This window comes from Epinephelus moara, chromosome 10, assembly GCF_006386435.1.
Source record: "Epinephelus moara isolate mb chromosome 10, YSFRI_EMoa_1.0, whole genome shotgun sequence".
NCBI lineage: Eukaryota > Metazoa > Chordata > Actinopteri > Perciformes > Serranidae > Epinephelus > Epinephelus moara.
The window spans coordinates 32,572,136-32,586,547 of record NC_065515.1 but is presented as its reverse complement, the minus strand read 5'-3'; the positions used below and the strand labels follow the sequence as shown (position 1 = coordinate 32,586,547).

Below are 14,412 nucleotides of genomic sequence, written 5' to 3'. Positions count from 1 at the left end.
TACATACAGTATGGTGAGTATTGTATTAACACAGACTCAAAACCTATCCTTCAAGTTCAATCAATAAACATAGAACATGAAATGGACAAAGCTTCAGGTGTGCTGTAGGAGTTGAGGTAGCCTGAGCTGACACTGCTGTCATTGGCCACATTTGCTTGCAGGTGATTGATAGTTTTCTGCATGTCGATTATTTGACCAAAATGCCTAAAAGTTACAAAATTAAAATGAATCTTAGTCAAATATGTCCTGAGATTTAGTCGACCAAATTAAAGTGCAGTGAGGCTGTTGCTACAGACCAGAAACATCCCAAATTGGGTGTCAAAATTAGACCTGGTCTAAACACATGTTGACGTTGAAAGAGTTTTTTGGGGAAACATAAGTGATCAAAGCCTGGTCCCAGACCTCTGAATCCCTGCCCACATCTCTGATCTGCTCTGTGATCCAAATAGATCTGAATTATAGTCAGAAAACCAGCTGTTTCAGCCAGTTGGAGCAACAATCACAGAAAATAACAACTCTTAAATCTGCACATTTGACAGTGACAGTGCTGGTGATGGCAAAACAAAAAGAAACAGGCTGACATGTTAGACTGAATGAATTAAAGTGAAATGAAATGCAATTATGAAAATCACCAATTAAAGTAGAAAAAGATTGCAACTCTTTCATCATGTTATACATCAAATTAGATCTGACATAGAAGGAGGCGCAGTATTAAATCAGTGGATGTCAGCATTCATTCACAGTCGCCTCCCTTTATCCTCCATGAGATGCTTCATGTGAACACTTAAAGTCAGAGCAGCTGCTTCTCAGCATCTTCAGATCCACTGTGGGAGCCTTCAGCTCTCTGCTCAAGTTCACTCTCTCGTCATGTCTTCGACTTCCCCGGCGACTTTATTGAATTCATTATGTGACATTTTGAACCTGGACACAGTCGGGGAAAAGGCAGGGAGTGTAGAGGGGGGTCTAGTGGTTGAGGAGAAAACAAGGAGGCCTCACAAAACTTCTTGAAAACAGCATTGCCACCAAATGGGCATAAAGCCTCATTGTGGAGGCTGAATGTGCCTGATTGTGTTTGCTGGAGAATCTGGAAGGAAGAGGGAGGGGAGGCAGGACGCATGTGATGTTTGAAGTCAACCTGATTGTGGAAAAAAAATTGATTTTCTTTTTTATCTGGATACAGCAGGACACACAAGATGTTAGGGACGTGGCGTCAGCGTGTGATTTATGCCAAGTTGATTTATATAGCACATTTCATACTACAGATGTAGACTCAGTGTGCATCTATATGTTGAGAGATGGCAGACAGGAAGTGGCAGAACGCTGTGTGTGTGTGTGTGTTTGTGTACTGTATGTATAGCGAGAGGTGAGCGCGTGTTATTGTGTGACACAAACACTTGAGTCCTCAGCCAAAAGTGATAACATGTTATCTAACCTCCATGTGATGCATCATGTGATGTCGGCCTGCGTGCTGTTGTTGGCTGCAGGATGCCGCAGTGTGTGTGTGTGTTTGTGTGTGTGTGTGTGTTCGTGTCACACTGGCTCTATTTGTTCAGCTCTCAGCTTTTGCTTGTCTTCTCGCCGGTGTTTTCCTGCTGCCTTCAGGAAGCAGCTTTCAGGACGGCCTGATGGGTTTCCTGGCAGAACCCCTCCTCCCTCCCCCCACCAGTTCCTACTGGGAGACAATGGGAGGTCTCCCACAGGGGCACGGAGGGGTTATGTGTGTGTGTGGTGATGAGGGGGGATTTATTAGGGGAGTAGTGGGCTTCCCTTCAGGAAACTGCAGATTTATCCCAGCAGCAGAGAGGCCCTCATGTGTGTGTATGTGTTTGCTTGTGTTCAATGTATGTTAGGCCTAAATGTCCTCACAAGGATAAAGACATGTAACAAACCTCCTACAGAAGATAAAGTTCAGGATTAGTGGTTAGATTTAAGTTTAGGATGATCTGGGATGAGAGTTTAAGATTTTTAAAACACACATTTGCGTCAAGATGTTTCCTGTTTCAGAAAGCAACAAATAAGTCGAGCTTCAGACTTCATGCTTGATTTTGGACACGGCAGCTGCAGAACATTCTGACATCAGCGTCTATTTAGGAGCTGTTCTGCAGTGTTTGATCACATCACATGATTTTTGTCAGCAGCTGAGGAATCACAGATGTTCCCATTTCCATTTTTCTGACCACTTCTTGTCCGTGTTGGCTTCAAAGTCGAGGTTCAGAGTTTGTTCTTGATCAAATGGAATATTCCAACTCAACAGTCCATCTAGTAGCTGCTCTTCTGCTGATGAAGGTCAAGGTCATGGGTCAGGTTCAAAATCTCCAGAACTGCTACTAAATGGATCGTCAGGTGAGACTGGATTAAGGGAACAAAAAGCATTACAGTTAAATTAAAGAAATTAGATGCTATTATTATCAGTAAATTGTTTATGGCTGCAACTGATGATAAGTTTTGTTGTCGATTTGAATTGAATATTTCTTATATTTGATTGGTTTAGTTTATGAATTGTCAGAAAAATGCTTGTTTTGACCAAAAAACAGTTAAATACCCAATATTCAATTTACTTTGGTTAAATACAGTTCAGATCAGCAGCTGGAATGATTATATCCATTATTCATCCAAAAAATGAACAGTGGTTAGTTTCAGGATAAGATTTGACTTTTGTGTCAAACTGAAAATGAAATCAGTGAATCTCCTCACATGTAAATTAATCCTGGTGTGTCATACAGGGTGGAGGCCTGTATTTGTGCTCTGTGTCTCTGTTGCTATGTGTGTGCATGTGTGTGTTTGTGTGTGCGGAATTCTGAATGGCTTTTTTCTCATGTAAAGCAGCAGAACGGTACAAGTTGCTGTCACCGAGAGAGGATGTCGGCTTTCACTCCCTCCTCGTCTGTCAGATTGACTTCTCTTCTTGGGGAAAAAGGGTGGTGGTGGTGGTGGCGGTGGGAATGAGGTCACCGTTTCAGAACATGGCTCCAAAGCCTCGAACCAGCACGACATTTCCTCTTCTTTAATGCAGGACAGCTCGATGTTCTCTGCTCCGCTCGTGGTACTTCTCCACTCGTCACATGTTCCTACTGAAGCCGAGGGGGAAAAACTGTACCAACAACAGTGTTCTGTGTTTGACATTTTTAGGAAATGTTTTTGCTCACTTAAGTACGAATTGAAGTTATTTTTATAGACATAAGGTGTGTGTTACTTCTACTTCTGCTTGTTGTATCCCAACTATCCCAAAAGCTTGAAGTCTGATCCACTTTGGTCTCATTTTAGTATTAATTTCTATCAGGGATAATGGAACTATGCTCACTGAAGTTGACTGTTGAGATCTGCACACACAATAAAGAACATGAACACTCATACAATCTAACATGATCTAAACATCTTTCACAGTTCATGGATTCAAATTTACCACACTTGTGTAGTCGTACATGCTTCGTTTTCCTGCACGTTACTGACATTTCCTGTGTCGCTTGGTATTAAACCTCCAGATCAAGTGTTTCAGATAATTTGGTTAACTGTCGGCTTGTTTACAACCCGTAAAATCATCTGACTGCCCATTGGACATGGTTGTGTTTGCAAGACCTCAGCAAGGATGTTGGTGAGTACAATAACAGCAAGATAGTGCTTCACTTTAGGCGTTTGTAATTTCCTAATAATTTAACTGGCCTCAAGTTATAAAGAAAATAGAAATTGTTTCAAAAGGCAAGCCAAGGAAATATGCAGTCATTGATCTTTTAATTAATTTACGTGTGCAGCTGACTTACTGTGCACTAATTAAAAGGAAAATAATTGGGATTGTGCCAGTTGAACACTGTCTCTGTTTTCTCTGCAGAAATCTTTCCAGGAAACTTCCTGGACATTTTGGAAGCATAAAATAACACCGCACTCATCCTTCAACAGATGAAAATAGATGTAGAGCCTTCTTGGATCACAGTGAACACACCCTTGCTTTAGTTAACACTTTTAGCTGCTGATAGTGCTGGCAGATAGCGAAGATTATTGTGTGGCTGCAGTGTGGAGAAATGTGGCTGTAGTGTTGATTATGAGCTGCCACAGTTTAAAGCTGATTGCTGTGTGAAAACTGAAGAATGTAACGTAATTTGTCGCCATGGAAATACAGACGTCTCAGGCTGTTTTTAGTGAGTCTGAAGAACAATGAGCTTTATCTGTTCACAATAGGAACACAGTGAAAACTTTACTACGTTAAGGTGGTATGACCGCAGTGTGTTGGCTGAAATTTGTAGCCGTGAACATCGTCTTTGTCTGACTGCATCGTGTGACTCTGTGTGTGTGTGTGTGTGTGTGTGTGTTTGTGTTTCGGCTGTCTGTGTGAATATATGCACTGTGTTTCTGTTGGTATGTGCCCTCACGTACATGTGTTTCTGGTGCATTTTTGTTATTTTGTTTTTGGCTTGCAAGTGTCATTATGTGCATTGGCACTCAGTGGTGTGTGTGTGTGTGTGTGTGTGTGTGTGTGTGTGTGTGTGTGTGTGTGTGTGAGAGACTCGACAGCGTGGCTCTCAGCTGGTCAGGATTCGGGGGGTGCAGAGAGAAGGAATGCAGCTTCTCCCTGAAGTCTGTAATTTGCTGCCTGTCATCAAATCAGGGAGAAAAACAGCAACACTTGAGAGGAGAGTGTGTGTGTGTGTGTGTGTGTGTGTGTGTGTGTGTGTGTGTGTGTGGTGGGTGAGAAAAGAAGAGGGTCAGAGGAGAAGTGAGTCATGTGATTAGAGGAGGGTAGAGATGAGGAGAAGCTGAGAAAGAAAAAAGAATGTTTAAATGAGGGAAACTGATGACTGGAAGAGGAGAAGGATAATGATGAATGGGAGAATAAAGAGAATAGATGTGGGGAGGAGGAAAGACTTGACTGTTGGGGGTTCATTTTGTTTACTCAACAGTCTAATTAACTTAACAACACATTGTGCAATCCAGTTTTATGAATAATGCTCCACAGAAATGAGTACTTCTCAGCCCCTAAGAGAGGCAGCCATCTTTTTGGTCACCCTTCGTGTTTTTTGTTTGCTGCTGTGGACGACTGATCGAGACTTTAAAGTGCATAATTGTGTCTTTGGACACTTCAAGAAAAGTTTAAAACAATTTTAGGGATGACATGAGAACTGATGATTCTGAAAACGTGATAGCACTAATTTTTTCTGCAGTACTGACGGCACTGGAGATGAGATTCTTACGGACCTGAAGAGGCAACATAAACACCTACAAATGTTCTAGTCAGCTGTTTAGTGCCAAAAGAAGAACACTTACCAGGAAGAACAACAACAACATGTTGAACATAGTCAGAAGTGCAGCTGCAGCGACAGCTTAGCCTTTACATTATGATACAAACGCCAGCAGTGTAACGAGGTGCTGAGCAGTCTGTTCTTCACTGAGCGCTGCATGTTTGGTGTTTTTTTTTCCCCCCAGGTCACTAAGAGTTGATGCAGAACAACCACTGCTCCACCCGCCTTGGTCTTGGCAAGGTGCTGGAAACATCAGTAAGTTCAAACTGGTCGAAAAAGATTTCCGCACACTTACATCTGTGCAGTGTTTCACTTTATTGTTGAGTTTATGGTATATTTGCTTTCAGTCAAATAGCTTAACAATAAAGTGAAACACTGCAGAGATGGAAGTGTTCTTTAGGTTAACAGTGCACTCGTCACTTTGACACCATCCGTCCAATCACAGTGAAGGAGGGGCGGGACAAACAGCCTAACACAAAGACCAACTGTCATATCTCACATGTACATGTGCTGAATAACAACAATGGAGAGATGTGTTAACGTACTGTCAGCTATATAAAAATTGAGGCTTGTTTGCCCACAAAATCTCATGAACCCACAGAGACTAGTACTTTGTTTTCCAGACGGCTCATCAGGAATGCATGAAATTTAAATGTTTTTAATAAAGGAGTGCATGTTTAAGCGGGATTTATAGTTTTGTTTTTGTTTTTACTGTTGTAAATTTGCTGTTGAGAATTGTGGAATTTCACTGCTATCGTTATCGACTACTAAATCTCTGGTATTGTGACATGCCAAGATACTATTTCATGATAATAATGGTGTAGATGTCGTCAGTTTGGTGCGGTTAAACTCAGCCTTAAAATACAATACTTGTATACTCATGGACTCAGTTGGCATATTAAAGGGTCTTTTGAATGACTTGTAACCTGTAAAGCTTTCATTCCACTCTGTGTTTCCACTGTGTTGTTGTGTCATCTGTACATTGACACACACACATCCTGCTTTATTGATGGCAGTGTTTGGATTTAGTACCACATCTTGAGCAGTGATGAAATTTATCTCCAGAAATATTAGAAAAATAACATTAGTGGAAACAGAAGCAGAACCCGTGGCGATGGCTGCACACCAAGTTACCGCTTGTTAAGTTCCTGTAGTGGAAAAAGCTCAACATTTACATCTTTGTGCAGCTTTTTGATCTTATGAGACGTTTATCCTGGTTTAAAGATGTCACCTGAACTTTGGTTAATAAAGATAAATAAATTAGTGGTATAGAGATGCATTTAATACTTGTTAGAGCTCTGACAGTCTGCAGTATGTCTGAGTAAAACTGTCATCATCATATGTACTTGGCATTAGTTTGCAATGTTAAATATTGGGGTCGTTATCAAACTATGAATGACGTAGTGCCTGCATACAGTCATAATTATTAACGCATAGAAAACATGGCGCTGTGTGCATTTCTGTGAGCCAATAATGATGATGTTAGAGCAAAACCTCGCCAGAAGTGCATGTGCTCTTTATTTTATCTTTAAAGATACATAGTTTGTTGTCATTGATACAAACCGTGTTGCAGCTGTACTGGAACAAGTTCAGTCTGATACGATCCTGCTTTAGTAAGACATCAAAGAAGACATACTGTACCTTTTTTTTAATATAAATAGCAGTGTAATCCAACCGTATTGCAGATGTCACTAAAACACATCTGATGATATATGTGGAACAAGAGTGCAGAGAAGGAGCTTAAGTTTCATCAACTGAAGCCAGATTTGTTTCAACATCTAAACCTCTTCTAAATCCATCCAGACAGGATTACATGCCGCTAAAATTGCCCAATAAACTAACCACCTTTGAGTCATGTGACTTGTTTATAAGCTCTGGTTAGCTAGTGTTTGATCCTAAACAAACTCAAACTACAGTAAACTACCACCTCCCTCTGGTTCAAACCAAAGTAAGCCAACAAGGTCAGACCACATCTTTGAAAACCTCTTTTGTATAACTTGTGTGTGATTGGCTCGACTGCTGCAGCATCACGTTCACTGTGTTTTGACCTGAGACTCAGAAACTGACAGAAACGCTGAGGAGAAACAGAGCGGCGGCTGATGCTGAGCAGAAACATTGTTATCAGTGAGAGAAGATTCTTGTTCCTTTTCACCGAGTGTTTAAACTCAGCTATTGTCCAGAATAACTCCATCCTATAACCTGTGGTAATTAGTCCTCTGTCTGTCTAAATGTTCTGGTCTTTACTTTAACAATAAACTGTCTGTCTGCCGCAGTCTGAGCTGACAGGTGATGTGTGTGTGTGTGTTTATAGGTTATCAGTAGTCAGTCAGCTAGAAGGACGACCGGCGTGTTGCAACAGCATGTGTTAGGAATGTGCCTGAGGCTGCTGGAAAACACATCTGTGTGTGTGTTTGAAACAAAATGAATGACTGCACGTATGTTTGCGTGTGTGAGTGTATGGAGGGGGGTCGGGGGTACATGTTACAGTATCTGAGACTGTACGTGTTTTAAAGACACAGTGTATCTGTTTTTCTGCTGCATGAATCTTTGTCTCTCTGTGTTTTAAAAGTTTTACACCCAAAAAACATCGGCTTTACACGACCCACATGGACAGCAACTCTATAATTTACTCAGTAAACCTTCACACCTGTGATGGTGAGGTGTGTGGCGGTGCAGGTGGACGCACATCGTGTCAGAGTTTACACTAGCATCCTGTTGTCCAGTGCTTTTTCATTCTTGCTGTTTATTCTAGCTTCTCTGACTTCTCTTCATGCTGTACACCCTGGAGATGTTTCTCATCATTTCTTAATTTTGAGATAAAAAAAAAAATATATGTATTTCTGCAAAAGATAGAAAAATAACACACTTCCTGTTGAGCAACAGCTGGAAAGACTTTTGGGGTAATAAACTGATGTATTGAGTCAGGTGGCACTATGTATGGTAGCCTTGGCCACTAGTGTGTGAATGTGTTCGAGCCAGTAAGTGGTCAGAAGACTAGAAAAGCGCTATACAAGTGCATTTACCATTTTACCTTATGTTTATCTGGAGCTGTGCAGAAATGTCGAGCTTAAACAGAATGAACAGACATGCACCATCTGAATGTTGCTTTAGAATACGATGCCAACATTACAAATGAAGCTTTGGAGCCAACGATTCGGTGCAGCCCAATCTGTGCACTATTTACACATAGGTGACAAACTGTGACATGCACATTGTTGGAAGGTGTTGGGCCGCCACAATCCTCCTGAGTAGATCTCGTAGAAGTATCTGCATCCATTATGCTGGTCTCCTCATTTATATTCAGGGTTGTTATTTATTTTGTCACATGCCTGTATAATATGAATAATAATGTGCTGTACACTGCTGTTGATGTGTGAGATCTGATGGTGGGTGTTTTCTCTTTCCCAGGGCTGAGTGCGGCAGGAAGAAGGGAACCAGCCTGAACTCCAGCTGCATGAATCACTTACTGAGCGGCTGAGAGAGGTAACCTTCTCTGCAACATAACAGCATTCATTTTACTGTGTTAAGTTACAGTGTGTCATATTACAGTCAACGTTTCCATCTTTTCTCTGTAATGGGTATACAATTATCCAGACAGTGTCCAGTTAAATGCAGTTTTCAACTTGGCGTTATGAGCTCTCTCTGCTCTTTTCCTGAAGCACAGTTTGTTTGTTTGGATCAAATTGAAGAGCATTGTTGATTCTATTGAGACATTTTGAACAGATCACGTTTGTCTCTAAAAGGAATACTTAACCCAGATACTGACTATTTGCATAACAATTACTCACCGTGTTAACTTGAATATGTGAAGAAAACTTTGTTTTTCTCACATGCCTCCACGGTGAACGAAGAATCCAAAAACAGAGAAAATTCTTGATGAATTGTAGTAAAAAACACATGCATTACAACCTAACTGTTTAAAACTCTTCAACATATGAGTAGTGCACATGGGCAAGCACGTATTTGAAATCTGTGCGTAGGACTGTTTGTACAAAAGTTTTTTAAATAGTAAGGTTTTAGCGAAAATGCATGTGTTTGGGATGTATGGAGCATACGACTGGGTAAATGACACTTGGATTATACTTCACGAGTTTGGTGAGAGTTTGTAAACTGGTGTTTTGATGTTGTTAAATATGGTTGCCTATGACTTAAATTCATTGAGAATGTTTGCCATTTTTGGATTCTTCGTTTAATATTGTGGCATGCAATAAAAACAGTTTTCTTCATGAATTCAAGGTAACACAGAGTGTGTAACTGATATAGAAACAGTCATCTTGTGGGTAAGTATTCCTTTAAAGATGATGAAGAGTAGAAATCAGTTAGCTTCAGTCTCAGTCAGACGTTTTGTATTGCTTCCTACTTCAAACTAGAATATTGTGTAAAAAAATTAATGTTAGAATAAAGTCGCTGTTGTTGTTTTGCATTGTTTTACAACGTAGTTTAAGGCCCAGACACACCAAACTGACATCAACTAGTGACAACAAAGGCTGACTGTTGTGTTGCCTAATATCCGGTGTCTCGGCCAAAAAGTTGCACTTGAACAAGACACCGCAAATACTACAGCCAACGATGACAACAAGTATACACGTTCTACAACTGTGTGAGAGGAAATAACTCTTGATACCAGCAGGTGGCGTTAGTCTGTATTCATCACTCAAAAAGGGCAACCAGAAGATTGACAGGATGGAATCAAGACGATAGCCAGTTAGCACATTAACATCACAACCTGATGTTGACAGAACAAAGGATATTTACTGTTCGCTAATAAAACTTGTCTTGTGACAAGTGACTTAATTTGTCGACGGGCTCCGTCATATCTGATGTCTACACAAATGCTAAATCAGCTAAAAAAGCCAACAAGGGCCAACTACTGCCATTGGTGTGGGCACACCACAAAAACAAGGGTGACAGACCGTTACTGACGGCCTGACAGCCGACTGTCGGCTTGGTGTTTCAGGGCCCTTTAGTTTCTTTGGGCATACAATGTATTTATTCAGACACATGAGACAAACAGAATGTTGGATTTCCCACTGCGGCAGTATGTATGTGAGAAGAATCCTGTGGTTTCTCAGTACAGATGGATGGTGTGACGCTGTCATTAATGTAGCAGCTGTCTTGTGGTTTCTGGACACTGTTCAACTCTTTGTTCTTGACTTTGTTCTGAGGTGTTTTCCCTGACCGCCAACTTCACTGTGAGTGCCAGAAGTTTCTCTACATAACACACTCGCACACAAATGTCGATCTGAATTCCAGGCACGCATCTTGCACTCTTAGTGACTCAAAACGTCTCTTATAGTTAAGAAAGTCTACTGCAGAGATCTTCTGAAAGCTCAAGCAGCTTCTAGTAAAGAGGTCAAAAGCTTGAAAGCTGAAGACGCACACACTCACACACAGAGGTACAGATGATGTCAGGCTCAACATCTTTCAACAACTCTAAAGAGGAAAAGCAAACAGTCCATTTAACCAACCCACTTTATCTCTGAAAGGAAAGGAAAGGAATTCACCTTCTTTTGAATTCAGTCACACGTGCTAAGGAGCCAAAAGAAAACTCATAAACTTCTTGAGGCGCTTTTGCACTTTGTAGTACGTTTACAACTCCTATAAAGAAGCATCTGTGTCCGCCATCAAAGTGAAAGCAAGGAGCCACTTGTTTGTTGTGTCTCCTATTACCAAAAACATGGGAGCATTTAGAGAATGCGATTTTGATGCTTACAAAATAATATAAACTCATAACACAGGCTGACACATGCTGACAGTCCGAAGGTAACAAGTGATGAACTTGTGCCGATGTTTTGACCAAACTACTGTGCAGTGTTTTTAGAACTATGATCCTTTTCCTTCCTTTTTGTTAAGTGCAGTCATGACAAATGCATTCATGTCACCGTGTGTTTTCTTTAGTCAGGTGTTGATTTGAAGCTGTGTGCTGAAAGGTCCCACTCCTGAAAAATGACTCAGTCGGTGCAAGTTAACCCAAAGCTGCCTGGTAAGGAACTGCATGAAGATGCTATTGTTTTTTGTCTCTCATATCCCAGTTTCTTTTATAACATTGAACATGTAAATATTTAGACTTTGAGATGTGGTTTGGGTGTTGCAGGGTGCGGTAGTGTTTCAATTTACTGTTGTAATAAGCCAAATAATTTTTGTTTAGTTCACCACATTGAAATGGTTCAGATGGAATCACAGTGCTGTCAAACCACAAGAAACAAAATATATTTGAAATTGAATATGAGATATACTGTATTAACACTAAGAGTGCTTTCAAACCTGCCCTGTTTGGTTTGGTTCAATCGAACTCAAGTTCGTTTGCACCCTAAGTGCGATTCGTTTGGGCAGGTGTTAAAACACTCAGCAAAGCACTCAGGTGCGCACCAAAACAACTGGACTAAGACCTTCTTGAAGAGGTGGTCTCAGTCCGGTTACAAATGAACTCTGGTGCGGTTCGTTTATGGTGAGAACATGTTCCGACCTCGATCCGAAGCAACTGCAGTCACATTACACATTCTTTGGGTTAAACATGAGCATGTTGCAGTCCTGGAGGATTATTAATGTGCACCTCCTCCTGTACTGCCTTAATATGCACATTCAGCACATCCAATGCATCAAAACATTGTTTTCTAGTTGGAGCCGCGCCTCGTTTTCAAACTGTATGGTTTGACTAAAATGAACAATGACAGCAATATAGTCCACGATGAGCAGCGCTAAAATCAACCTGCGTAGTTGTCCCTCCATTGTGACATTAGAAAGTGTCACATTTATCTTACAAGTGTACTCTTCTTAAATGTTTTGTTTACGTCCTGGATTTTTCCCGCATGGAAATTCTGACCAATCAAGAGCAGCTTTCTCGCGCAGGCATTTGATCTGGTCTGCTTGTAAATGCTGCCGTGAGAAAACGAACCAACTCTAGGCAATTATGCAACTGTGTAAATAAATTAGTCCCTGATTCAGACCAAAGCAAGACAACTCTAGGTCTGAGAGCACCCTGAGGCACATAGAAGAAGTAGTAGTTTATTATCCCACATAATGCAGGTGTAAAACATTTTTAAAAATGGGCTTTGCAAGTGTTTTATGAGACAAGAAATACATTTAATGTGTTTGTTAGACTTGATTCCACACTATGCGTTTTGGTGAAAAACACTGAATGTAAGCAGAACTTTTATTCATTCATATTGAAGCTTCAAAGGCCACCTTTAAGTTCATAGCCATATTGTCCGGTCACATGTCCTTTTCCCTTCAGATCTGGGCTCTCCTTTCATCTACCCCAGCCAGGAGGAGGCTGACCAGTCAGGCTCCTACTCCGTCCAGACTCCGTATGGTTTCCAGCTGGATCTGGACTTCCTCAAATATGTAGAAGAGATAGAAAGTGGGCACAATCTCCGTCGGGCACCCGTCGGTTCCCGCCGCTCTGGCCGAGGGGTCAAACTCTCTCAGAGGAGTGTAGGTGGTCGTACCAGTGGCTGGACATCCACAGAGTCTCTGGCGTCCCCGGCCAGTGAGGATGGCAGAGCGCCTCCGCCACCGCCACCACGAAACCGCCTTGGGTCAGCACCGTGTGAAGGACTCTGCATTTCCCCCGTGACTCTCCTCAATGTTCCTCCCCTGTCAGCTGGAGCCAAAGTGCCACCTCCTCCACCGCAGCGCAACCCCAGAGTGGAGCGGACTCTTCTGGAAACCAGCCGGCGGCTTCAGCAGGAACAAACCCACCAGCACCAGAACGGGGGGCGCATCCAGCTCACAGATCCTCCCAAACAGCGCTTACCCTCTCCATCCACCCAGCCTCTGCTGAGTAGCCTGACTAAACCCAGCCCTCAGACCTCTGGGCGCAGCACTCCAGCTGCTGGCACCACAATGACACCAATCCCACCCAGCCAGCTGCAGACGGTTAGAGAGCAGATGGCTACAGCCTTGAAACAGCTGAAGGAGATGGAAGAGAGGGTAAAAGGTGTTCCTGCACTTGAGAAAGAGGTGGCCAAGCTTCGTGCAGAGAAAGACATGCTCCTGTTAGCCCTGCAGGAGAAGAAAGCAGCCATGGAGGAGGCCCAGCAGAAGCAACAGACCACAGAATCTTTTACCCAAACCACAGAGACCCTTCAGTCTGACCACAGTATCCACAGTCGACTGGCTGCACCAACCTCACCTGGACATAAACCCCTCACAAAATCTGGGGAGCTGAAAAGGCTGGCTGAGAAATTTGAGTGTAAGGACGAGAAAGCTACAAAAGCTTCACCGAAAGTCTTGATAAAAGCTCCAGAAAAAGTTCCTGTCGTTGAGAAGAAATCAGTGGCTGTTGGGGACAATGTGCCGATGGACTCTGTTGTTTTCTATTACAGCCAGGGCGTGAAAGATGCCTCTGAGGGCACTGAGGTAAATGTTTGTGAGAAAGGAACAGAAACTGAGGTCCCTCTGGTTCATGAGGAGGGAGTACAGGCCAGTGTGGAGACAGAGGAGGCTGAGGTTTGGGTTATGGAGTCACTACTTGGGCTGACCAGTGAAGCACAGCGGGAGATCGACACCTTACAGGACACCATTAAATTCCAGCAGGAGTCCATTGTGGCTCTGGAGGACAGGTTGAGTGTGGCCGACAAAGACATGGGGCTCCTTAAAGCCCAGGTGGAGGAGAAAACCTCCAAAGTCACGTTTGAGAAGGGGGTTCTCGCAAAACCAGACATGACGAATGCCCAAGTAGAGACATTGACTGCTGCGGTAAAGCATGCTGCAGTTTTGTGTCGTCCTGAGGTAAGCGATGCATGTGTAGGTGAGAGCCTAAAGGTAGCTCAGATGGAACAAGGCACTCAGACTGATGCTGTAGCAGAGACAGAACAACCAGCTCTCACTGCAGTGGTCAGCACTGCCAGCCAGTGGGAGATCTTGTTTGAGGAAAAGATGGAGGAGCAGAAAGTTACAGTCCCAAAGAAGAGACAGTTGACCATCGCTGATTACAAGGTCTCACCAGGAGAGGAGGTGGTCTGTATGGCTGAGGAGAAGGAGGAAGATCGAGAAGAGAAGACTGCAGCCAGCAGCACCAAGACAGGTGAGAACTTCAAGGTATTTGCCTTCGGTGAAGAGTGACACATCAGGGGTCTCATTTAGAAAACAATGCCTAGGATCCATACTAAGAATGTATGTACAGACAAAAACCAAAAACGGTATGCGCCAAAACATATTCAACAATTTCTACAATCAG

At 42.5% G+C, this 14,412-nt stretch overlaps 1 protein-coding gene across 2 annotated transcripts in view; it reads left to right on the top strand.

The window, feature by feature from the left end:
• Window positions 1–14,412, top strand: part of kank3 (KN motif and ankyrin repeat domains 3) — a 38,794-nt gene that overhangs the window by 12,389 nt on the left and 11,993 nt on the right. Inside the window, exons 2-5 of one of the 2 annotated variants that reach the window (XM_050055133.1) lie at window positions 5,416–5,486; window positions 8,640–8,714; window positions 11,130–11,214; window positions 12,466–14,259. In XM_050055133.1, coding sequence (XP_049911090.1) covers window positions 11,178–11,214; window positions 12,466–14,259 — 1,831 coding nt within the window. In that variant the 5' untranslated portion in view covers window positions 5,416–5,486; window positions 8,640–8,714; window positions 11,130–11,177. The remainder of the gene's footprint in view (window positions 1–5,415; window positions 5,487–8,639; window positions 8,715–11,129; window positions 11,215–12,465; window positions 14,260–14,412) is intronic. The other variant, XM_050055132.1, reaches the window with a different exon arrangement.